The sequence below is a fragment of the Drosophila sechellia genome, chromosome 3R, assembly GCF_004382195.2.
Source record: "Drosophila sechellia strain sech25 chromosome 3R, ASM438219v1, whole genome shotgun sequence".
Classification (NCBI taxonomy): Eukaryota; Metazoa; Arthropoda; class Insecta; order Diptera; family Drosophilidae; genus Drosophila; species Drosophila sechellia.
The window spans coordinates 24,360,337-24,385,493 of record NC_045952.1 but is presented as its reverse complement, the minus strand read 5'-3'; the positions used below and the strand labels follow the sequence as shown (position 1 = coordinate 24,385,493).

Here is a 25,157-nt window from a genome sequence, read left to right as displayed (position 1 = left end):
AAAGACTTTTGAATTATAGCCATGCGTGCAACAGCCCACTGTTATGAGTTAACAGCACCATGTTTCGTAGTACCGAAATCTACCGCCAGGTGCTGCAAAATGCGGGTGCAAGTGCAGCCCTCGCTTTACAGTTATTCCCGCCATCACAAGTTTAATTGGAAATTTCACAATTTGCCAAATTTATTATCAAATTGTTCGTTTTAATCACGTAAAATGTCGGAAAGAGATGAAGAATCGATTGCGTATTTGATGGAAACTGGCATTTTCCCCCGACTCCTGGAGATTTTAAAGCAAATGGTGGATATCGATCCGTTGCCATCGGATCCTCTGATGCACATTTTGCATTTGCTGGGCTGTCCGCTAATTCCGCAGGTTAGAGTTAAAATTTTAACAATATAAAGAAAATCGAATATGCTTGTATCCATTTTGTATGTGCAGGCCCAAATGAAGGCCCTGGAGCGGAAAGTTTCGCGTGCCCATGATGAACTGCGCCATTTGCGTCGTTTGATCATCGATTTAGATGCCTTAGATCAGCTTTACGATGGCGAAAACGAAGAGGAGTATGTGGGCAATGTGGAGGAAGCCGTCTCATCATCGAGCGAAGATTCCATGGTTGAGAGCATTGAGTCCACTCAACGGGAGCATGTGTATACATCCATGTCATCGCTCAAGGATTAAAATCCATCAAATCCATAGATCGCACAGCATACAATCACATTTGTCGTTGAGCCTTTATTATGTACGGGCTACATATCTTTGGCAACTGCATGTGAGTTTTGGATGCATATTTCTATTACATTTTGTTTATTCGACGAGATCTATCCATGACTTTTTATCAACTAAACTTATAACATTGTATTGTGTAGAGGCAGCACCTCTAATTATCCATTAAAAATTGTCGATCAGCATGATATATTTTTTGTTTTTTTTTTTATATTAAAAATACTCAATTGATTTCTTTTAAAACTAAACAAGTGATGTCTTAAAATACAAACACCAAGTTTATCACTTTGACTGAAGTATACTTTACATTTTTAAAGGAACTTTTTAAAATTGAATGAGTATTTAAGTAGTTGAACTTCTTTATCATCTACCCATGTACACAGTTGATTAAAACAAGGCTCCTGTTTTCACCCATTACGAGTTGAGTGCCATTAAACCTCTCAACCTGTGGGAAATCAATAACTAATATATGCTACAAGGTTTGCGGGCAATATCTAGGGCCAAATAAAACAACATTTCAATTAAGTTCAACATGGTGAGGTGTGTAGCTGCAGTTTGGCAGCAAAACGGGGAAATTTAATTTGCGACTGACGCCATGGATTAGAAAATAAAGGTTGCAATTTAATTTAAGGTTCATGGGATAAGCTGGTTCATAATTATGCGCTTGCGAAAAGCTGCAGCTAATTAAGTCGGGCCTTTAGTAAAATGCAGCGAATTAATACATATTTGGATTTGTGCTTAAATGCATTTCAAATAACGCGATGTAATATAAAATAAATTAGCTGACACACGATAGTGTTTAATTAATTAGGTTTAGCGCTTTTGCCTAGTTGGATATCTCGTATTCCTTTAAAACAATTATCTGGTAAAAGTATAATACAAATGTAAATAATACTTTGAGTAATCAAGTTTAAATTTGCATGGAAACTTAAATAATACATACATCATGTATAAAATATGCTAAAGGTTATTCAAATGTGAAAAGCACTTTTCACATGAATTTAACCATATTTTTGCGACAAAGCCAATAATACTTTCGTTTTTATGCTGCACTCTTGCATATTTAATGCACCTTTTCTTGCGTTAAATTTAACACGTGTGGGGCAGCCTGTAGAAGCAGGCAGCTCAATGATTTACACCGCATATTTGTCACAGTGCGATAAATCCATCTAATCCCCCGACATCTGCATGTCCGGCTTGACAAATAAACTGCAGCAGGGCTTACATAAATATTACTCCCAAAAAGAAAACATATTTTGCCACATAAAATAAACATGAACTTTTCTGGGCGGGGGGCGTAGCGGGGCGTGGCCGGGCAGCAGCTGCTTTTAATTGCTTTTGCTGGTTTTTCGAACGTTTTTGCAACTTTTTAGTTGACATTGAATAATCGCTGCGGAAATTGTCGCTTAACGGCAAATTGTGGTAAAAGCAGAGTGGACTCAACTTGATAATTGATTGGAGCTCTTTAAAATTGTTTGTTTGACCGCTGCTGCAGGCCATTTCCCTGTTTTTTTTTCTCCTCTCCGCTGTTTAATGTGTGCACGCGTGCCGACTGCAAAGTGGCCAACGGCCTGCTCTTCTTTTTTTTTGGCCAAATCTGCATGTCAGTTGGTTGGGAACGTACAACTTTGGCCTCGAAAATACGAGACCCCTCGTGCTCTCAGCCACAGGCCAAACCCATGAATACAAACAGGAGACGGAACCAAATGAAGTGCAGTATGCCAAGTTGGCTTCAAAGGACTGCAGGCGATCGTTGAAAAATCGCGAGGGACCACACGAATTTCGCAAAATCCTAAGCTTATATAAAGCAAAAAATTGTTTTATGTTTATATTGCAACTGTAATTAATTGTTTGCTTTTTTAAGCACAGCTGGGAATTTAAATAATGTTTTTTATATTTATTTTATAGTAAATGCAATAATTATTCCCCTCCAGGGTGCTTTGCCAATTATAATCTTGCAATAAAAAAGCTTTGCATGTCATCAGGAAATTAATTTAACTTGCCACTTTCATCAGAAATTAATGGTTCACTACCATTTGTAAAACTTGATTATAGCTTGTATTCATATGTACATATATAAATGTATATCTTCCGCAAAAATTTGCCCTGATATTTCAGTGGCAACTGCATATTGAATGAATTTCCACGGGAAAATGTATCGGGATGTGGAAAATGCATGGAAAGCGTGGCAAGGAGCAGCTCTGTGCCGCTTCAATTTCATGTCGAGTAAATTTTAATTTACTGCTCTTTTGTGACCGCATGCAAGCCAACCAAACTTTGGGTTACTGGGGCGCTTTTTTCGAATTTTTTTGGGGCTTGTGTGTGAGTTTGTTTTTTGGCTTGTTGGTCAAATGATATATCCGTATCCGGTCGGTCGGTTGGACGGTCCATTCGACCCGAGGCCAGATGTGGAATTTTTAAAGCCAGCGGATCGCCGAGCTGCCATTAGTTTTAATGACCGCAAAAGGCAACCGAGAACAAAAAATAGAAAGTGCTGCAGAAAAAAAAAAACAAAACAGAGGGCGAAATAAAAATTCAGCTATTGCCGGCAGGCTAATTGCAGTCTGTCTGAGTGGGCGGAGGGCCGCGTGGGGGCGTGGCAAATCTCAAAACTATGCTTCATTAGCCCAGCTGCTAACTCTATTTACCTAATGGGCCGCAGCCGACCAGAAAATAAAAATAAATTCAAGAAATTTTGTGCCATAAAACGTGCACGGCTTAAAAAACGAATTCGCCCCAAAAAAGAATTGAAAATTCCAAACACAACAATTAAAAAGCAATTAACTATGCAAATTTAGCGCCGTTAATGAGCCGGAAAGTGTATATACATATATCTTGAGTATTTTTCGTGGGAGTTTCCCCTTTTGAGCGTACGAAAAATATCCGCCCAGCATCTGACCCAAATACATCAATGTCTGGGAAATGTTTTGGCCAAATGCCTCACTCTCACACTCACGTACGAAAGCATTTTATCATTTGCTGTCATTTTTCATGCCACGAAAAAAAGGGTTAAACAATTTTTATGTGTCAACAAGAATATTTTCTGACACTAACACGGCAACAAAGCGAAGCAACTTGGCTTGAATTTCTAGGAATGTGTGTGCGGAACACAAAAGGCATTTGTCGTATTAATAATGAAAGCGAGATGAACAACGCAGAACTAGCCGCGATACAAACTAAAACAAACAAGACAACAAAGTGTCACAAATGTGTTGCAAAAAAAAAAAAAAAACAACTGGCAACTTGGAAATTAATACTTCACACCTGCATGGGTGTAAAGTGTCATAAAGGACATGTTCTCCATCTAAGTGCAACTACATATATGCTACGTGGCATTTTCCTTGGCCAAACAGTGCTGAAATACAATTGGTACAACGACAAAAAGTTTGTTGAATAGATATTATATTACATTTTCAGTTAGCTCTAAACTAGATACAACTAAATACTTAATTTATGTTTGAAATTCAATTATAAATCAAAAAGTCTACTATAAAGGACTACTTTGATTAAGAGATATCTCCTAGCCACTAGATATTCATTTAATTGCAATCGGGATAAAACCAACCCCTGGCCTACAATTTGTAAACTTAATTTGCAACACTTGAGAGTTCTGTAGAGTCGATAATATTTCATCTTAAGGCATCCCTTCCACGGTAGGGATTTCAAGTTTAACAAATAAATAAGCAAATTTGCTTACAAAGCAGCTGAAAGACTTGGCAAGTAAAACAATGCGAGCTGAGAAGCAAAATGGGGGAAGCCAACAAAGAAGTCGCCGTCTTCATTGTATTAAGTTCCTGCGAAATAAATATGCTGTGAGCTATAAAATTGCAACGTTTATCAAGGCATTTGCACTGCTGAGCATGCCAATGGCAGAACTAAACTACTTAGCGATGACCTTACAGGTCCTATGACACCCGCCATCCCCAAGTGCACTTAGAGAAAGGGGAGATATATTTTCAGAATATTTTAAAAATGTATGTCTTCTTTAAAGAAATCAATTTAATATGGTAGCATACAACTGAATGAAAAGATATTAGAACCTTTCTGATTTAGTAGATCGTATATGTTTGTATATATACCTAAGCCCATTATTTATCCCGAGTGTTAGACTAATTCTCCATCGAATCAATGGCAACCACCCCATTTCCCAGCAGGTTGCACGGCAACAGCCTGGCTCTGCGACCAGAATCATAATTAATACCAATTAAATGGTCTTAGCTCTGCTCTGTGAGGTCGATCATTGAATGCTTATTACGCATACGCCGCGTAGAAATTTACTGCGTAACCATGACAAAGGCGAAACTTTTTAATTGCAAGAAGTGAGTGGAAATATTGGCGGCCCAGATAAGCCATGCGGGATTGAGGAAAGCCTCTAATTATTTGGCATAACGCTTCATTAGAAAACCGCGTTAGGAAAATGGCCTCTTAGTCTGTCTCCGCCGCCTGATGAATGACATAATCACCCAGAAAAGCGCCACACAAATCAACGGGCCCAACGAGATCCCACTTTTGTTGTCACCGAACTTTTTCCTGGCCAAAGCAACTCCGCTCAAAATTAATGGAGCAAATCAAACGAGCAAAAAGCAGACACCGCCTCGGCCTCAAAGTCCAGTTGAGGTTGAGTTCGCAGCGATGGCCTTTAATAAAGACAAGATTTGTGTGGGTTGCATACAAAATTAGCGGAAAGTCGACTTTCCATCGCATCGCACTGCCTCCAACTTTAAGTTTCATGGGCGGAGCTCATTTATTTTCCTCTGGACGAACATTTCATGGCTTTCGCGGGCCTGGGTTCCCATTTTTACTACTTTGTTTCGCATCTACCCTGTCTGGAGTTAAAGTGGTTAAGAAACCCGAAATGTACCGGAAATAAATTAAATAAATAATTCTATTCATTTTACTGCTCTATAGTGCATCAAATGTTATATATTAACTAAAGATATAAAGATAATATATTGATATATTAACTGTAGAGTATTTGATTTTTTGAATGGCAACCCATTCGGTGTGTCTTTTAAGTTAAAGGCAGGCGAAATTGCAAAAATATTAACTTCCTGTGCAGCCGACAAACAAGCAGCTGCGAAGTCGGGGGTCATCAATATTTTAAAACTTCATTTTTATGGCATACTCTGTGGCGTGGCTTAAAAATTATGGCTTCCATATTAGGCCCAGGTCGATGGCTTTAATTAAGCCAGGGAAAACTAAAGTTTCCGTCAGTTTTCCTTGGGTTCGAGTTCAGAAATGCACATGGAAAATGCGCTGAATTGGCATAAAATGTAATAATAATTTTGCAGCATCTTCTTGGGATTTCTGGGTTGGGGCGGGGGGTTGGGAACTGGGGCTACGGGGGTTGTGTCTGTATAAAGGAAACAGCTGTTTCCGCAGGGAAAACCAGGAACGGTTGGGCTTAGTCGGCTGGGATGTGGGATAATATTCGGAAAAGCCTTTGTGGCATTGCGCGAATAAGCGTGTGCCGCAATTTGCTATTCATTTAAGTTTTCAGCTGGCTGCCTGCTTGTTTCCCGCTGCCGACCATAAACTGCAAGAGATTATGAAAAGTGCGCTTTTGGCCACTTCCTTGTGCTGCCACAGAATGCAAAAAAAAAAAAAGGAAAAATAATATTTGGCTTTATATTTTCGCGCTACCCGCTTTTCTTCTGCCGGTATTGTTGTGAGCGTGGCCACCGCCACGATAATAATCATAATGCAAATACGTGCTGCATTCCGAGGCGCTCATTCGTAAAATTTCAATGTGCCACAGCGTTCATTTCGCTGTGCAATCATTGTTGGAATTTAATCAACTCCTTTGGAAGTTTCATTTAAATTTTAGATTGTGTTTTCCGGTGGACAATATAAAGGTGTGCGTTCAATTTGATGCGAATTACGATTTGGCTGGTACGCAGATGTTTGTCATCATCTATGCCAATAAATGTAGTAGCTTAATAATGTAAACAATTACTATACCTTTATAAGGTGGTTTTCCTACAGTGTATCTTATTTTAAATTCTAAAACAATAGTGGTAGCAGCATTTCTTTAGGTATTCATTTTATTTATGTTTCAAGAGATTTATTTCTTGTAATTTTCTCCTTCACTTCACTTCAAATCATCTTGCTGCCACGAAGTCCTTTTTGTGATCAAGAGCAAGTCAGACTTTCGCTTTATCCCATTTCCAGAGCTTAGGCAAAGCCAAAGGATTTCAGCCCAGAGTGCTTTCCTTGGGTGTTTATACTCTGCCCGGCTGCCAAGTACAACCAGAAGCCTGAAAACTATTACAATAATTTTTATATTTATTTATGAGCTCAATGACCAAGAGTCCCAAGTCCTGTGATGTTGTCGCTTCTGCGTTACTTTTTAAAAAAATACATTTCTATGCCTGCATTCCGGCGAGAACAGAACTTTTCAGCTTAGTAAGCATTACTTGAACTTCACTCGGCGCTAGTTTTTGTTTTGGCCCAGTGAGGAATTCCGGTCACGTGACTGTCATTGGATATCGAAAACTACGTACTTCCCATTGGGAATTCCGTAGGACTAACGAGCGTGACAAATGCAAATGAAGTAACTGAGCCAAATTACATGTTGACCCTGTGGATGTAACACAGGCGAGAAGTTAAGAGTCCGAGACTAAAAGGGAAAAATCTAATCAAGTGTTTTGATTGCTTTAGTAATTGTTATGAATATAAGTGCAAACCTGGGATTTCCCGAGACATTTACAGAATGAAAAGGGTAAAATAACCCGTTTATGCTTGTGTTGTCGTATTTTTAAAACAATTAAATAGATGCTGGCTGGTGCATCCAATTATAAGCATTTATATGCTAAAAGCCATTATATTAAATGTAAATGTATATAAAAACAAATAAATTTAATTTTTATTTTATTAAGAAATTAAATGAATGTAACCATTCATTTTATCAAACTGAAACTAGCCGAATTTAAATTCAAAGAGTTGTGAGATTTGCCCAGTCAACGAGTTGTAAATGAATGGGATTCCTTGCCTTTTCCAAAATTTTGTGCAATTTTTCACATGCCAATTTTTTTTTATGTATTTTGTTTTTGGGCTGACTGTCGTGTGGCTCCAAGGGATCGCTGCAGTTGCAAATGCTTGAAATTACATTTTTCGCATTAATAAAAATGAAATAAAAATAAAAACGCAGCTCCTCCTGTGCACGAAATATGCAAATGTGCCGCGTGCAGTGCAGCAGATAAAACTGAGCATGAGACCCATATGTGAGCTTTGGTCCTTTTTCTCCATTTTAGTTTGTTTTTTTCTTCAATTTTTGGCTGGTTGGATGGAGTTTTGGGTGACACCCCATAATGTGGAGCAGCTGTTGCAGGCAGTGCCAAAAGTCACCATAAATTCGGGCATTAGTTGCCTAAACTTCTGTTTGCCCAATCCACAGTCCGCTGGCCTCTGAAATATTTTGAATATGTATCTAAGGTATAAATAAATTGGAAAATTGCGCTGTGCATAAATAAAGCTTAAATTTAATTATGCGAAAATATTTATTCAAAACTTGAAAGCGCCGCGAGATATCCTCGAAAATGCTAATAATGCTCTGTCTGAAATTGCCTCCGGCTATTTACTTTGGCTTTATTTGGAAACAATTAATTAGTTCTTCATGGCGCTATGACAACAAAAATGAGTGTAGGAATTTGAATGGACCTCGGAATTTATCATAAATATTTCAACAGACAATTAGTTACCCCGAGTATGAATCAAAAATATAATTCGCTTTATTACATTTTAAGCAGATTCAGATTTCTCTCCGCTTGGCTGATCCGATTTTCTCTTTAAAAGCTACTTTAATTAGCTTTCTCCATTTGAGGAATTTACTATGGTATCAATATGATAATTTCTACTATATATTAAAAGAAGATACATTGCTTTTAAACTTAACTTAGGCCGTATTTAATCGAAACTTATTCCTAACTTAATGAAGCTTAGAATTAATCAAAAATATTCCCCCGCAGCTGCAAATGACCTGGGACAGTGAGTTTTGGCCAGTTTGGTGTAGGCACAGTTGGTCTTCGTTTTTAGTTTCCATCCCTTTGAGAATTTGTTCCAAACATGAATCACCGGAGATTTGGATATTCTTTTCATGGTTACGTTGAGCCTGTTGGGCTCAAAGAAATACTTCCACTGCCGCCAGGAAATGGCATAGAATGCATTTGCATCGAAGATCTGGAAGCCATTGCAGTGTTTCGGATTATTAATAACTGACTTAATATTATCTGTATTGCACTGCTTTTTGGCCACTCGTGTTATGACCCCGGGTCCATTGGTGCCCCATTTATTCGCATTGTAGTTGGCCTCCAGATCCCGCAGACACATGGTGGCAATCTTGTGGCCCAGACCGCCGGGGGACATCTTCATGACTCCACAGGCCAAAGATATGTTGCTCTCAGCACCCGTGAAGTTCGGTGGCAACTTCTCCAGGTTCTGCTGAACCACGACATCGAGATCCAGGTAAAGACCGCCGTACTTGTATAGGGTAACATAACGCAGAAGATCCGAGACGTGTGGAAAAAGAAATTTCGATTTGAATAGTTTTCCGCTTTTTAGCCATTTTGCGATGGGAGTTCCGGCTGCATAGCGCCACAAATTGAGATTCCTCAGTCTTATGTTCTTGTAGTTATGCAAAGCCCTGATCAGCGGATCTCCTCTTAATGGACGATGAGTGGCGCCGGCGAAAAGTACAAATACAGTGAGGCCTGGATTGTGAAGGGCGGCCGATTCAATGGCACATGCCTCCCGTGCCGTTAATTGGACCACGGCGTTCTTTTCTATCCTCCTGAAATTCGTGGTTTCATGGAAGAATATACTTTGTCCACGACTTGGCTGCTTTTTGGACTTTAGAACATCGAGCAGGGGTATGACTGGAATTCTCTTAAAAAGCTTGTCCGATTTGAACTTGGGTTGGTTGGCCACCGACTTGACTGCCTTTTTGGCTAAGGAATTTTGCACATGGTTTTTATTCTTAGCCTTGCTATCGATTGAATTTTTAGGTAGAGGGTTTGCTTTCTTCGTTGAATTCGTTAGTTCTGTTTGTTCATTTGGGTAAGCATGATTGTATGATATCCATTTGTAGGTCAATACGATGCTGATAATCAGGAGCAGAGAACCTACAACGATTAAAGTTCGTGACACTTTCATTATGAGAATTTTAGACTGCACTTCCATTTCGTAACTTACGCCTTACTAACAGCCAAATTAGTTTCACTTCACACACGAAATTGTGAATTAAACAGCAATATGCTAGAAAGAAAATATTTTATATGATATTTTTGAGTTAATGCTCTATATTTTAAGTAAATACGTAACTTATGCTTGAATTCTACTTATTGCCTCTTTTTTTATATATCAGCATAATCAAATCTATGCCAATTATAATTACAATATAAAGATGGATACATTTATTTGAAATTGAGATTATTTTCCTCGAATGAACCACGTATAATAAGGTCAAGCGTGCCGAATGTGAAGATTTGTTTCACTTGGCGATCTTTTCTTTTTGCCTATATAAGGGTTCTTGCATTTCCTCATTGCTTTCAAATTGACTTCCAACTGGCCGACATGAAGTTCCTAGCTCTTTTCGTCACTTTGCTGGTTGTTCTGGCTTTGGTTAGCGGCCAAAAGAGCCAGAATACAAATCACAACGTCATCGTCATCGGTAAGAAGCCTGGAGCTGCACCTGCCGCTGCTCCTGCTGCACCTCCTGCCGCAGCTCCTGCTGCTCCTGAAGCAGGCGTCGCCGATGCTCCCGCCGAAACATAAATATTATGAGTCAGAGGTTATTTTCTTCTAATAAAATGGATCGCTAATCATAATATATGTTTATTAAAGTGTTTAATCTATGTACTACTATATCAAACTGCATACACTGACTTTTGAAACCATGACCAGACATGGGAAACTATAGTAGATAATAACCAGGCCACTGCTTTCTTAGATCCTTTTCAAACAGATGTGATTATGAAATTGAATTCAAACTAAAAAATGTATCTTCGGTTCAGTAAATTCCATTTAAGTTTCTTAATATTGTTGGAAAAATTATGTTTTTATTTAAACTGCATACGCTGACTATTGTTATCACAAGTCATTGAAAACTATAGTAGATAGTAACCAGATCGTTCTGAAATAGTGGTGATTATGAATTTGAATTCAAGCAGAAACAAATATCTTCGGCTTAGTAAATTTCTTTGGGGTTCTTTTTAAAAATGTTTGCTAAAGACTAATACTAAATTTATGAAATCAAGTAAGATTTCTATCAGCTTATAAGTTCAGCTTATATAAAAGTATGTTAGATTGACAAATGGAATCGAGTGTTATTTAAATTTGAATCGGTCTATTATGTCTCAGTTTTAAGGAATTAGTTCTACTTCCTCTTCTTTCATCGTGCAATTAATTTCAAATTATTTGGCATTTAAATTAGTATCGCTTACGCAACCCCGTCCTTATAAGAAGAGCACTCACCTAGCTTCTCATTACTTTCAATCCCAACTGGCCGACATGAAGATCACAGCTGGAGCTATTCTGTTGTTTGCCGCTGTGGCTTTCGCCCAATCTGCGGATCCGAACACCAACGAAAACAAGAATGTGATCCACATCAATAGTCCCAGCGCCACAAAGTAAATGATCTTTTGATATTTGCAGGCACCAAAATTCAATAAAAAATTTACTTAATTGTTTGCATGTAATAGCAATGGCCTATTTATTTTATTTTAAGCTTGAAATATTAAATCTCTTTTTGTATCCAAGAACATGCCAGCTTTTTCATAGACCTTTTGTTTGAAGCTTTGTTTGGCCAAAACCTATTAAGGGTCATGGCTTTTAAAAAGACTCATAATCTGACAGTACATCTGATGTCTTTGTCTAATTTTATTTAATAATATTTTTAATATATATATATATATAAATATATATATTTTTTATGCTAAAAAAGCATGGTTCAGAAAGCGCTGATACCAAAACCAAAGGTACCAAAGCCAAATGATTCACAACCAAATGTATCAAAACCAAATTAACCAAAACTAATTTTCATAAAATTTGACGATTTTTGTACCAACGAACGAAAAATGACGATAATAAAATCGGACACCGTTTAAAAGAATTAATCGATTCGCTTGGCTTATGTAACACCTGGCTTATAAATAATATAAATACCGAGTCTGTGTTTTATTTATATTCTCTTCTGATCGACATGAAGTTCCTTGCGGGTTATTTTTTGCTGCTTCTTGGCTTTGCAGTGGCCCATGAAGATTCTGACTCTAATGCTAATCATAATGTAATAAATATTAATTAAACAACATGCTATGTTGTGAGAAGAAGAATAAAGGATTCTATTAAATGTGAACTTATTTTTTTTTGTATTTATTTGTTATCGTTTAGGGTTGAAATATATATTGTTTTTGGAATAAATTGGAGATATAAAATATAAATGTCTTGTTATTGATCGATAATCATTCGATAGATCCAAAGCAGTAGAGAAATATGTGTTGGTCATATGTTATATCGCTACTCTCGCTACCGTTATAAACCATCTAGAATATCTATAACGTCTTTTACTTTAACCAATCCAATTTGTTATGCCTATTAACTATTTGATCTCATGTTATTTAAACCAACTACAAGGGTTATCAATCGTTAGCATTCACCAAGTTGCAAAGATGCACGGAACACACTTTTTGATCCTGCTCTTGTTGTGTGGAGTCCTGGGGTCTAACGGTACGACACCCGACACTATTAACGCGACTAATGCCGAAAGAAGTATGCACAACATGCTGCGTTGTTTAAAGAAGAACGAACCAATAGTTAAGTTCAGGAAGTTAACCCTGCCGCCTAACTGTACTCGATATGTTAGCGCGGTCGTCGAGAATTGGAAACCGGAAGGAGTGTAAATCCTCATCCTAGAGAGAGTTATAATAATAATAAAGATTATGCCCAATTAAATGCACCAAACTAGACTAAAAAGTGCGAATAAATGTTTGAAATATGTGCCACAAAATGTATTTGAAATATAAACGTAGTTAGTAAGCAGCTTTACATTACAAACTAGATTGCTATACCTACATGTTTTGCCAGTTAGGTGTAGAAAGTTTATATTTTATTTCTCTTTTATTTTTTCATGGCGGCATAGGGAGTTGTCCACATATACGAGTATCTGTATTCAACAAACTTTTTATTGTTGTTTCAAGTGGCATTGTTGCTCCAGTTGCTGCCATTGATAACTACGTGCTAAGAAATGTATAGCGAGCTGCACAGGCACAATATATATTATACAATATATACACTCGTTCTGAAGGCGATAGGGATTCATGGAGGAGGCTGCCAAACAATGGCTGGCGCCCACGTCTCCATGGACGCATTCTAATAAAAAGCAAGCACAGAGAATGCCGTTCTGTGTTGCCGTTTTCGCCATTGGCTCGAATGTATCCACAGTTTCTTCATATTCCTGCCATAGTTCGTTATTCCCATACCCTTCAACAGAGATGGGCAAAGTTTTTCTAGTGTTTCAACATTTACAGGGAGAAACTATCACTCATTTAGCCAGCTATAAACTATTTTAGAATACGTTTAACTTATGTGCTATTTTTGAATTGTCTGTACATTATTTTTATATAGCCCTTCCATGAAGGAATACATAGTATACTTCTAATTCGTTTCTCATCACTAACTCTGGAAATCCTTCTCCACAGTTGAACTCCTGCCGTTGTGCTCGAGTTTTTAGGCTTTTTGTTACTTGGGCAACATTTGAGTTATAAGTGCCGCACTACTTGAATGAATCTCCTGGGCGTAATAGTTTTCAAATGGCTCTACGTATATGACTGTCTTCTCCCTTCCTTTCAGAGATTCGTTTCTGTCTTTGTGGCAAACGTATCGCACACAAGTGGCTCGCTGTCTTTGGGCCAAAAGCGCTTGCCAATGCGAAAAATGGCCCAATGAATCTGGCTAGAGTAAGTTGTTGCTGGCCAGCAAATTTGCCGTTTTATGCCATTCAGTGGACGAGACTCCTTCAGGCCCATAAATAATTAAAGTTCGCCTTATTTCCGATTTAATGGCAACCAAAAATTGGAAACGAAAGTTGATTGGGATTTCGTTGTTAGACGATTGCTGGCGCAAATGATACAAATTCATTGTGTTTCGGAAGAATTCTATATTCCGAAAAGAATCTGATAATCGTATGTTTAACTTAATGAATAAGGCTACTAAACGCTAGTACTGTTTACTAAATTTTTTTAAATTTATTATAGGCTTTTCTTTACTTAGGTCTTCGATTTGTATCAAGGCTTGGACAAATTTATAAATTTCTTGGCTTACGGAAATCGCTTTTCAAACAGTCAATTGCCCTTGATTATGTGCCTGGCCTTTATCACAGTAATGAGACCGAGACGGCCCAATGCCCAAGCAAATAAATCAATTTTTCTCGTTTCCGGTCAATTAGTGGCGTGCGATGGTTTGCAAAGGTTGGGAAGTTAAACTAATCGCCTGATTCCATGAAGAGAGCAAACAGAGGCCAAGTGAAATGTTTACATTTCTGCTTCGGTTGAATTCTTTTTCGTTTTCCTTCAACTTGTTGCAGTTTCCTGCACTGAGTTAGCCGCCTTGGCTGCCCAGTTTCCTTTTGAAGACACTCGGGCGTATTAGCAATGTTAATGTTCATGGCCCTATGTCCCATATTAAATGCTAATTCGCATACGGCACACGATCCCAAATGGAGTACTCCACTCCAGCATTTTTTCCCCTCGTTTTTTTTTTTTTTTGATAGGGGACACGGTTACGCTACATGACATTTACAAGTTATTATTATGCAAAGGACACGCTGCGGAGTCTCTTTTCCGATGGCTCTACTCCCTGCCCACAGCGCTGCCATCCGCTTTTCTTTGCTCATATGTTGCAAAATCTGCTGTGGCGTTGGGAAATTTGCATTTATTCATGGCATAAATAAAGCATCCGCAGCGTGGACGGGATGCCGAAAAAAGGGATATATTTAATCTGGTCACCCCGCCCAGGCAAAGAGCTTGCGTGCTTCGTTCGGCAAAATCATGACAGCACTTCGTGGGCATCTGGATGGGGATGTGGACGGGGATGGGTATGTCGATGTGTTTTATTTATAATTTATTTGCCGGAAAGTGCAGCTTACGAGGGCGAGGCAAACACCTGCCGTTGACGGCCGCAGGTGCAGCCGCAAAAGTGACGCAAATTTTGTTTGGCCAACGCTCTTCTTATAACATGCATTTAAAATCTGGTTTCGGTTTAGAGATTCGCGGTTAGGCTGCCTCGCCAGTTTTCGACATTTGGATGAAGGATGTAAAAAATATTTACAATCAAGATTTATAAAGAATCTAGTACTTACTTAAATCAATGGAAATTGAATATTTTGGGTAAGGTGTGTATAGAAAATTTAAGATTTTGGTTCTATTATAAATTTCTATTGCAACTTCAAATGTATTTTTGCATCCCTGGCTAAATCAGCATGTTGAGCAGTTTATTCTGCGGCCTGAACATCACTGATTTGCATGTACGCACGGCTTAAATCCCAGATTAAATTGCTGATAGTAGTCATAGTTGCGAATTACGTTCCAATTTGTTAATGGGTCTAATCAACGAGTTTTGTTGACAGCGAACGGTAACTATTGGAAAGCCCCCATTATTGGGCTCTAAAATCATTACCAAGAAAATAAGGTCACAAACGTATATATTTTATATGGCCACAAACCTCAAAATACACGTGGGCCAGCTGGTTCCTTGCACAGCTCTCAACCCCACAACCGGAACATAATAATCCCATAATGCGGAGTTAGAGGAGCGTAAAATTAGCCCCAAACCGATGTGGGTGTTTCCCCTCCATGTGCATGCATAATAGAGTATGAAAGTGAAGCTCAGAGAAGCACCAATGTGCAAACTTATGGTACCATTTCAAAATTTAAATGTCTTGCCTTGTCAGCTTTGTTTGCTGAATACGACAGTTGGTCACGTGTTGTCCTGTACTCATTACCCTTTATGCCCTTCACTCATTGTTTTTCGCCCGTTACACTTTTCCTTATCCCCCGAATGCGTTTCCTTTGAGGCGTTTTATTTTTCCGGGAAAGCGATATCTTTTGTATGGGCAACGATTCCTTTTCCATTAGCACTTTAATATTTAATGACTTCTGTTTATCGCACATAATTGAATTCTGTGCTGTGGTCTGGGGCCATCGAAGCTTTTCCTGCAGATGGCCTTTATTATTTGCCTTTGGCTTATTGCTCATTATATTATTATCTTTTGTTTGTAATATCCGTAATATGGCTTGAGCCCCGCCATTTTTATGAGGCATCATTATTTCGTTTTTTTTTTTCTTATAAATAATGCAAAGAAAAATCTCTTTTCTCGCATTCGTTCTCTTCGGCGTAATTCTCAATCAGAATTCAGACACACATGGCCTGGCATGATTTTCTTTATAGGTCTCTTGGTTCCATCCAGCTTGCCCCGCTTCTCCCCTGATGATTATCGCTTTCAGTTCGTTAGTAAAAGTTACAGCGCCCTTTTTCAGTTTTCTCTTGGCCAACGGAGGGCATAACCAAAAATTTAATTAATGTATTTTCTTCGTGTTTTCGCATATTCATGCCTCAAAAATTCGGTGCATGTGTGGCACGTTTTGCTCATTAGCCATTTAGGTAGTATAAATATGCATTAAACCATCTCGCTGAATCCTTCCTATCCCGAGACGTTAGTTACGATTTATGGCCAAGACATGAAATGGACAAAAAACTCACACACACGCTCTTTCCCAGGAAAACTCTAGCGAAAATTCAAGTGCAAGGCAAACTTAAGGAAGCCGGGGGGCCAAGGACAGTGGCCTTTTGTCCTAATGAAAAGACAACAAAATGAGAAAGATAAACGACTGGAGAGAAAGCTCCAAGGTTGTCTTCTTGCGCTCCTCCAAAGCTTGGCCAAAAGCTTTGTACCGCAATTGTCGAAATGTACATTTGACAGCTAAATAATTGGCCGTAAACATGGGCTTGGGCCCGGAAAAAATTCACAAAATTTAACCTGCATAAATTAAACGAAAAACTGTTGTATCAAAAGGGACAAAATGCGTCCACATTTATTTATTATGCGGTGACCCGCAAGAAAATATAAATAATAAAGCAAAAGAGTTCTGTTGAAAGCCAAAAGCGGAAAAGGAAAAGGTATAAGCCGCCCACAGCCATAATTCAAATTTGTATAAAAATGTTAGCTATTTCTAGAGCGCTGTGGAAACCACAAAATGGCCAGCGACACGCCGCCCCAGTTAACTTTGCCTTCAAACATCATTTGTCAAGGCGAGCACACAAGGCCAAAAGGGAAAATGGCTCGAAGGGAAATAACTAGCAAGGCAGAGGCGAATTTTCACGGCTCTTTAAGCGTCCAGACTTCGATACAAAAATGTGTTTTGCTTATTAGATGAGCCGGGCAACCCTGGCAATCCATCAGCCGTGCAGCAACACTGACGCCGCCCTGACGTTGATTGCCCACCCGCTGCTCCCCCCCTCACATAAGTGAAAGATCACACCAAAGCAATCTAATCCGGTGCCGGGCAAATTGTCCAATGCTTTTTGTGTTGTGTCTTGTGGTTGACAGGCGGGCGAACATTTTGACAGCTACCCAAAACCAGAGGAAAAATGGAAAAGTGGCATCCACCAGAGATGCAATTCGCTTGGGTTTGATAGTTCTCACAATACTCCCTTGACCAGTTGCATTTCCTGGGCAATTATATTTTACAATTATTTAGAGCTCTGGTGTTGCAAATGAAATGTTATAAAATTAAAAATATGTTAACCATTGAGGGAATATGACAATTTTCAACTAATTTAACAACTTTCGGATATTAGTTTTAATTCGATTTCGAATCAGCATCTCTGTTGCAGCCAAGCTGCAGCTAGCTGTAGCTGTGAGTAGACTCTGAAAAGTATGCTATGGTTTTTGCCATACTTTTTGTATTCCACCTAATCAAATGCATGTGTGGACGCCGTGAGGTAGTTGCTCCAGAACCCCATAAAGTGCACACGTGTGGATGTGAAGTCGCAAATGCCACGCCCAGAGTTCACAGTTCATGGGAATCCTTGACATGTTTAGCATAAATTTTGCTGATGACCTCAATTTCGGCTTAAAGGCAAAAGCCGAGAATATGCTGCTGCTTATCCGTCCAGAAGGCCAGAGCAATTAATGGCAAGCATTTGCCGGGGCATTTTAATAAAATGATTAAAACTTATTTGCCAGCTGACAGCTCAATTTGTGACCTCTGGCTCAAAGGCATTTTCCATGAGGCTGGCTGACCTTTCAGTTCCCCGCTCTTTTCGACCCGTGAGCTCTTAATTTGCCCCTCGGGCGGATAACTGGCGGCAGTCGGCGCCATAAATAAGCCCCAGACCCATGCAATTATGCGCTTGAGCTGTCATTGCAGTGGCCCTGCTCGTTGGTGTGAAAATTGCATATTGGCATAAATTAATCAGCAGCGACAACGCCTGCGATTGCGAGGCCATCAGCTGGCCATGATTGCACTGGGCCAAGCCAGTCAGTCAGTCCACGTGTCCCATCTGAATGGCATACTCCCGACTCCATGGGACGGACACCTGCAGGCTTTTGCTCCTGCTGCACCGGAATTTATATACGTACCCAGCCGAGCTGCGAAATGTGGATAAGAAATTCGTATTGACGGCAGATTGAGTTGTGCTTGATTTGAATCAATCAGAGAGTTAATCACGCTCGCAGCTTCACACGAATGTGGCTCAAACTGAATATATGATTGATACAATTGAGTTTGAAGTCCTAACCAGAGCCATCTATTGACATGGATGTTTCGATTAATTAATTGAATTGGCGTGTATGATTTGTATTTCTTTTCGATTTAGATTTACCCACGTAAAATCGAAATAAATATGAATATAAATGATTGAGGTGGTATTTTCCACATGAATTAATTTAAAATTCAAATAGTTTATAGTTTGTGCGTTTTCTACTTTTTGTGAGTTGTTTTTGCAGACATAATACAACTCATTTAAAAGTTTTTTACTTCTGAAATAATGTTTATTAAATCTGTCTTAATAGCTTAATCAATGCGCACGCTTTCGCATGATTGGTTTGTTTACAATTCACAGATCGTATGTTTTTTCCAGATGAAAAATCAACTTTATTTAAAGGGTCAACAATGCAGCATTTAATGGCGTTAATGAGAACAATTTTATTTTAAGGTCGGAAATATTTAATTGAAATATTCAAATATAAAACATATTGCGATATTTAGCCTATAATTGTATGCCTTGTTTATTGTGTAATATTACAAATATATGGAGGTATAGAAAACCTTTTCCTTGCATTTGACAATATTTAAACAAAATATTTGTATCTTCTTCAATATAGGAGATATTCCTTGGGGAATTTCAATTTCCCCTTTGACGACAGTTACACTACGGCAGCTTGCTCTTCAATTTGCGGCTGGCTCAGCTTAATTGATTCGCTTTAAGGCTGGAACAAAAAACTAGTTGCAGTAGGCAAAAAGCAAAACTTTGCCCCAACTGAAAGAAAACGGCAGACAATTAAGCCAGGGGCTTTACTCTGTACGTGTGTGTGTGTGTGTGTGAGAAAGGGTGGAATTTTCCGGCGATAGGGGAAAAGTCGGGGAAATTGAGAACTGCAGCAATTACTTACTCGAAATCTGTTGGGCGAATGGGGGTCCTGGGGTCTCGAGTCCCGACTCTTGTGGCTGCGGCGTGAAAGTGAAATACTTTGCCAAGGACTTTGCCATTGTTGCGGTTTGGCTGCTGCATCTGTTGTTTGTGCGAAAAGATTGGACCATCTTCCCCGGCCACTGCCATTTATCGTGAACTGTGTCAAGCGTTTGGTGTGGTTTCGTTTTGATTTGCAATTTTAATGGACTTCTTTTTTGTGAGAGTGCAAATTGCGTAAGGTTCTTCCGGAGCTTCGGTTGCTGCGGCTTTAATTTATAATTACAACAATGCCACCGAAAGTGGCTGGCACTTAAAACCCTTTTACCCCTCGCAAAAAAATAACGGCCATTTCGAAATGAACATCGAATTAACAATTTTAAAACGAGGCGTGGAAATTGCATTGGTTAAGTACACAAAAAAGTGCATAAAGCCGGCTACTGGGAAAAAAACATAAAAATCACTTAAAAATGTGTGAGAAATTAATTGCAATTTCAACCCGAAATGATATCCACAAACAAAAGCGCAGAATTGTCGATTTTATTGTGTGGTCAGAATCGAAAAAATAACAATTGGCCGGAAAAAAGCGCAGCTCAACCAGTTGAAATTATTTGAGACAGTGTGATGCAGATATTTTGATGATATGGTAGATATATGCAACTAAAATAAAAAACTGTGTGTTTACATTTAAAGAGTTCAGTACAACAAACAATTCAATGAACTGGTTGTTTGTTTATAAAATATAGCAACGTTTTTCCGACATGGGTAAATGATATAAATGGCTTTAAGCTCAAGGCAATCATAAGCTGACAAATTTTGGGCTTAGTCCTTGTTTTACTTCATCGCACGTAGGAGATTTGGCAGCAATTCAACATTGTTTATTTATGGTATCAGTGAGGCAGCGAAGGTAATTTGAGTTAACCAAACATCCAGCCCACGTTTATGCAAACGATTTCGAATCAATTTGGCCGCAGATGTTTTTAAATGGCTCGATGCCATTAGATGGCTGCCATTCCTGCGACCTTCGGCATCCTTTGGCATTCCGCCAAGAAGTGGCTGTCAAGTCAAGTTCCTGTCTTTTAAGCGCTTGCCGTGCAATCACTCAAAGTTGTTCGCATTTGCATAAACACTTCTAATCCTAATGCCATGCAAGCTGCAGCCGCCCGAGTGCTGAGACCTCAGTCCTGAGTCCTGAGTCCTGCGTCCTTCGTCGTTTAAACATCCGGTGGCTGCCCCTGCCACAGGTCCTGCTCCTGGCTACTTACAGTCAATTGCCCCACCCGCCGGCCTTTCGAAGTTGAAGTGACATCGCCAAACTGACAGACAGCCAACAGAGTGGTGTGTGTGCCCCACAACTCCTGCGCCTCATCAACGGAACTGGTCTGTGGTGGGACAAATGTTGCGTGCCAGGACAGCGTTTCCTTTTTCCTTTCGGCCCCTCCACTCAGCTGCGATTTCGTCAAACAAACGTCGAGTGGGCTGAATGGATCACGCACACAACAGCCATGCATGTCATTCATTCTCAGCCGGACGGAGCGCCTCCGCAGGACTCAAGTTCGAAGCACACTGAGATAAATCATACTCAAGATACATTATTAATTATTATTGTTGGTGGTATTCCTGTGGGAAAAAACTACTTCAAAGTTTTCATTCAAATCATGGCCAATTAAAACAAGTTATCACTATGCAAACACCACCCACCATCTAATTGAATAGAGCAGTTTGTTATCTATGTTGATTTAATTTTAAGCAAGTTTTGCTCCGTGGAAGGAGCTGGCGGACATCCTGGCCAAGGAGCTGTGCAAGCTGGATGCTGTGGAAGCGCTTAGGCTGTCAGTCAGCGTGTCAGTTGTGCGGCATTTCATTGGTTTTGGCTCCTACACGATGGCCTCGGCCCCAAAGTTGCGGACAATTGACAGCCGGGCAGGTCCCTTCCAGAAAGTGTCCTTTGTCTCTCTCCTTAATTTCGACCCCCGTGCCAGGACTTGTCTTAAAGTCAGCAACTAGCCCGGTTTTTGCCCATTAGCTGGCCTTCAGTTGCAGCTGCTGCTGCTATTGCAGCTATTTGTTGGCTGCTTATTAAAAACTTTTTGGGCCAGCGAAAAAATTTGATTAAGTCCGGCAAACTGCGGTTAATTTAATGACATGGCTATACTCTATCTCAAATTTGTGTGGTGGCAAGCTTGTGAAAGTTAATGTCATTGCTATAAAGTAGTAAATGTAACTATATTTTCCACAACATGCTAATTTATATATACATATTTAAATATAAATATATGCAAGTGTGTTTTGAAGAGCTTATCGACTTTGCCCCAGTGTGTCATTCGTTTAGCCTCGATTTTTTATGAAAAACTTTTGCAAAATATTTCCAGTTAGGGCTCGGAATTCGCTCTCAACTGTCGAGCTCGCACTGAAATTACAATGCATTCGAAGTGCCTTTGGTGGGCGGAGGAGTTGGGTGTCTCGGATGGTAGTTGGAGTACTTGTCCCCTAAACTGGCGCACTTTGCATAAATTTCAACTTGAAGCATTGCACTTACTTGACACATTTCGTTTACCCAGACCGAACCATCCACCCAGCCAACCATCCATGACTAACCTTTCGACCCGCTCACCTCATTCAACTTTGTTGTTGTTCATTTGGGATGAGGAAAAAGAAAGTTTTGTCTTTTGGTCTCTGGTTCTAGCAACAATTTACCGTTAAAAGCTCAACATTGTTACACTGGTTTTTCACTTTTCACTAAGTACCGGGTTTGTGTTACCCATAAAAAAGAAAAGGTGAGTTGCACGAGAAGAATACAGCCGCGGGTGGCACGAGATCCGCCCAAGTGCGTTGAGTAATCTGCTCAAGTTTTGCCGGCGTCTTTTGTGCAACGTGCGAAGTTTGTCACTCCGTCAGTGAAATGGCAAAGGGAGCACAGCAACACTTTGTCCATGTTCAGTGCCATGCCGCACCCATCTCCACTCACTCACCTTTCGTAATCCACTTTCCTGTAGAGACATCAGCATACACCTGGCGAAGGCGGGAGATCTAAGGATGCACTGGGGGCGGGGCAGTTGTCGTGTCAACACAAGTTTTGCATTTGGCGATGTGTTTTTCCTCGGTATGTCCCGTTTTTTCTCTATTTTTGTTTGCACCCTGCAAGTTGTTAAATGAGTTTTCATAGTTTTTCGTGGGTGGTAAATGCACACCCTTTCGCTGTCTCTGTTTGCGGAAAATTAATATTTTTCCCTTAGCCCATTTCATTCGCTATAAAGTTCACCATTGCCACTGGGGTGCATTTGCTTAGCGTCAAAGTTTTCTGTTATAGCGGATTTTTATTAAAACCCCAGGAAGAAGTAACATTTTCCGAGCGAAAGTTTCAAACAAAATGGAAGTTATACTTACCAGAGGGACTCTCAATTTATTAGGGGTAGAATATCTTAGTAACATGTGTTTAATATAGTATGCGTATGGGAATGAAGAAAAAGTTATTATTGCCACATATCAATTTACAATAGAGCTCTAAATGTGTACAGAGATAAATTTATTTTATGAAACTACGTTTTGTTTGGTTTTCCATAAGGGTTCAATCGTTAAGTGGTCAATTAATCAACTCGTTTATAAACTTTAATCAAGCTAATAGCCACCATAGGAACAACATTGGCAATAATTAATCAGTGGAAATATAATAACCGTCATTAAACTAAACAAACACATTGCGCCATTCACAGTTCGCTGTTCGCATCAATTTCAATATGCAGCCAGGTACATAACACTTAACCCATGATACCCCCAACTGAATACATTTCCAATTAACCGGGGGGAGCTCCCCCACTTTGCCCAACTTCCGGTGGCGGGGCACGCCGTTTGGTAAATAACAATGCCCGTGCAAATGTTTAATGATATGAAATTAATGCGTAAATATCCGAGGCTTCTTTGCCATTAAAGTGAATAGTAAATGGGATACAATTTCCCGGGTGGAACCAACGGGAATTTTCACAGCTGCGGTGGTCGCCGTCAGGTGAAAATGTAAATGATATGCCATGATATCGGCCTCAAGCTGAGAGGAATAAATTGACTCTTTGACTATTCAAAGTATTTTTCGTTTCTGACAGTTTGCCTGTGGAGTTTTGCAACACTCGTGTTTGTTCAAAAGTCAATTTAAGACCCAAAAATTGATGCCATTGTCGGTATTCATTTGCATGCCACTCGCACAACTTGAAGAGCCGGAGAAATGAGGATAAATTCACAAATTATGTTGTTCCTCGAGATTTTTACGGTCCTTGCCCCACACACACACACCCACTTAACGCCCATTTGCCACATCCAACTCAACCATAAATACAATATTCCCGCAACTTTTCGTGAAAACAACAACAGATTCGATTTTACTCAGTTTCGGTTTCGTTGCGAGGCCGAAAATTTTTATTGTCCAGCAATAAAGGCTGTGGAAAAGCTGGGCAAAAGCGACGGAATACGCATGAAATTTGATTTGCTTCATTGAATTGATTTCATTTCATTTGTTTTGATTTGTTTCCCCCGAAAAACGCAAGGACGCAAATTGGAAACCGGACCCCGGATAACAAAAACTGGCACCATCTGAATTGGTGTATTCGAGTACCGAAATGAATACATTTCGGTTCACTTCGGGGCGTGTCTGGGGGGCAGGCATTTGGATTTGGATTCGGTTGGGGATTCCTATTCCTATTCGCATTCGGATGAGGGGGCGTGGCATTGTGGTTTATGCTGATACTGTTGACTGACATCGGGGTTCTGGGCCTGACTTTTAGTAGTAGTTTATTTAGTTGTTGGACCGATCAACACTTGCCAGATTGCTTTGGCATTAAAGTGTCAGCAAATATTTCGGATTCTGGTTGGCTCCAGAGTGGAATGTTGGGTCTGGCATCTGGCAGCTGAATGTCCGGAGTGAGGGAAATGGTCCTGTTCCGGTGATGATTCGGCCACATGCTGCTTAATGCCCCCTAAAAGCCTTGACTCCAGTCTGCATTCAGAAAAATGCAGTAGCTGAATCAATTTTGAAACTAGAAATCTATATAAAAATATATTCTTTTAAAACTAGTCCATTAACCCAAAACTGTGAACTCTTTAAACAAATAAACTTTATTTTTACAATTATAGGAAATATTCTTGCAGTGTAACAAAGGAGTAGGCTTGACTAAATCCCACGGTAAGAAAGACAAAACCTGCCTCTCAATTGAACCCTTTTAGTGGGCTTGTCAACGACGGATGGCGGAGCTCTTAAAACCTATCCAAACTATAAATTGGGTAGTTATTTGGGCTCAGTTTCCCATCCAAGATACATTGTATTGAGCCAGATCATAAACCGAACTGGGCGATAGCTACCATCGATTGCTACTTGATGGCTGATAACTCTTGTCTCAACTACCAATCGCTTGTTTTCTCTGGGGCATTCGTGTCCAAATGGACGCCACAAATAACCAAAAATCCGCATCGTTACTTTAACCGCTCCCCAATGCGCTTTTTACGGATGGAAACCTTTTGGCTTTCCAGCCAACTTTCACGATATCCCAACTGATGACCCAATTAATGCGGTGACAAGTAACATTTATTTATTGCCATTTTCTGCTCATGTAAGTAAACTTTTGCAAGCGAGCGAGAATCGAAAAACTTTAAACTTAATGTTCTTGGCAATGTCCTTTGTCAATTCCCCAAAGAGAATACCGAAACTAATCATTATTGAAAACGTGTGGTGAAAACTTTAGTAATGCCCCCTATTGTGTCGCACCTTT

The 25,157-nt window shown here is 39.6% G+C and overlaps 6 protein-coding genes across 6 annotated transcripts; 5 read left to right on the top strand and 1 right to left on the bottom strand.

Annotated features, from left to right (window-relative positions):
* The first annotated feature begins 120 nt into the window (after positions 1-120).
* On the top strand, positions 121-913 carry LOC6616977. The gene is made up of 2 exons (XM_002041269.2): positions 121-372; positions 439-913. Exons 1-2 carry the CDS (start codon positions 214-216, stop codon positions 676-678), a joined length of 399 nt encoding a protein of 132 aa, XP_002041305.1. The 5' UTR covers positions 121-213; the 3' UTR covers positions 679-913.
* A 7,647-nt stretch (positions 914-8,560) lies between these two features.
* LOC6616976 (lactosylceramide 4-alpha-galactosyltransferase) lies at positions 8,561-9,873 on the bottom strand. Its single transcript, XM_002041268.2, has one exon. The coding sequence runs from the start codon at positions 9,871-9,873 to the stop codon at positions 8,671-8,673; it is 1,203 nt and encodes a 400-aa protein (XP_002041304.1). The 3' UTR covers positions 8,561-8,670.
* A 394-nt stretch (positions 9,874-10,267) lies between these two features.
* Positions 10,268-10,596, top strand: LOC6616975 (accessory gland-specific peptide 57Da). Its single transcript, XM_002041267.2, has one exon. The coding sequence runs from the start codon at positions 10,294-10,296 to the stop codon at positions 10,492-10,494; it is 201 nt and encodes a 66-aa protein (XP_002041303.1). The 5' UTR covers positions 10,268-10,293; the 3' UTR covers positions 10,495-10,596.
* A 601-nt stretch (positions 10,597-11,197) lies between these two features.
* LOC116801454 (accessory gland-specific peptide 57Db) lies at positions 11,198-11,419 on the top strand. The gene has a single exon (XM_032721144.1). The coding sequence runs from the start codon at positions 11,230-11,232 to the stop codon at positions 11,350-11,352; it is 123 nt and encodes a 40-aa protein (XP_032577035.1). The 5' UTR covers positions 11,198-11,229; the 3' UTR covers positions 11,353-11,419.
* Positions 11,420-11,907: 488 nt separating this feature from the next.
* Positions 11,908-12,077, top strand: LOC116801554. Its single transcript, XM_032721913.1, has one exon. The coding sequence runs from the start codon at positions 11,921-11,923 to the stop codon at positions 12,020-12,022; it is 102 nt and encodes a 33-aa protein (XP_032577804.1). The 5' UTR covers positions 11,908-11,920; the 3' UTR covers positions 12,023-12,077.
* A 228-nt stretch (positions 12,078-12,305) lies between these two features.
* Positions 12,306-12,724, top strand: LOC6616974 (accessory gland-specific peptide 57Dc). The gene has a single exon (XM_002041266.2). The coding sequence runs from the start codon at positions 12,306-12,308 to the stop codon at positions 12,615-12,617; it is 312 nt and encodes a 103-aa protein (XP_002041302.1). The 3' UTR covers positions 12,618-12,724.
* Positions 12,725-25,157: the final 12,433 nt, after the last annotated feature.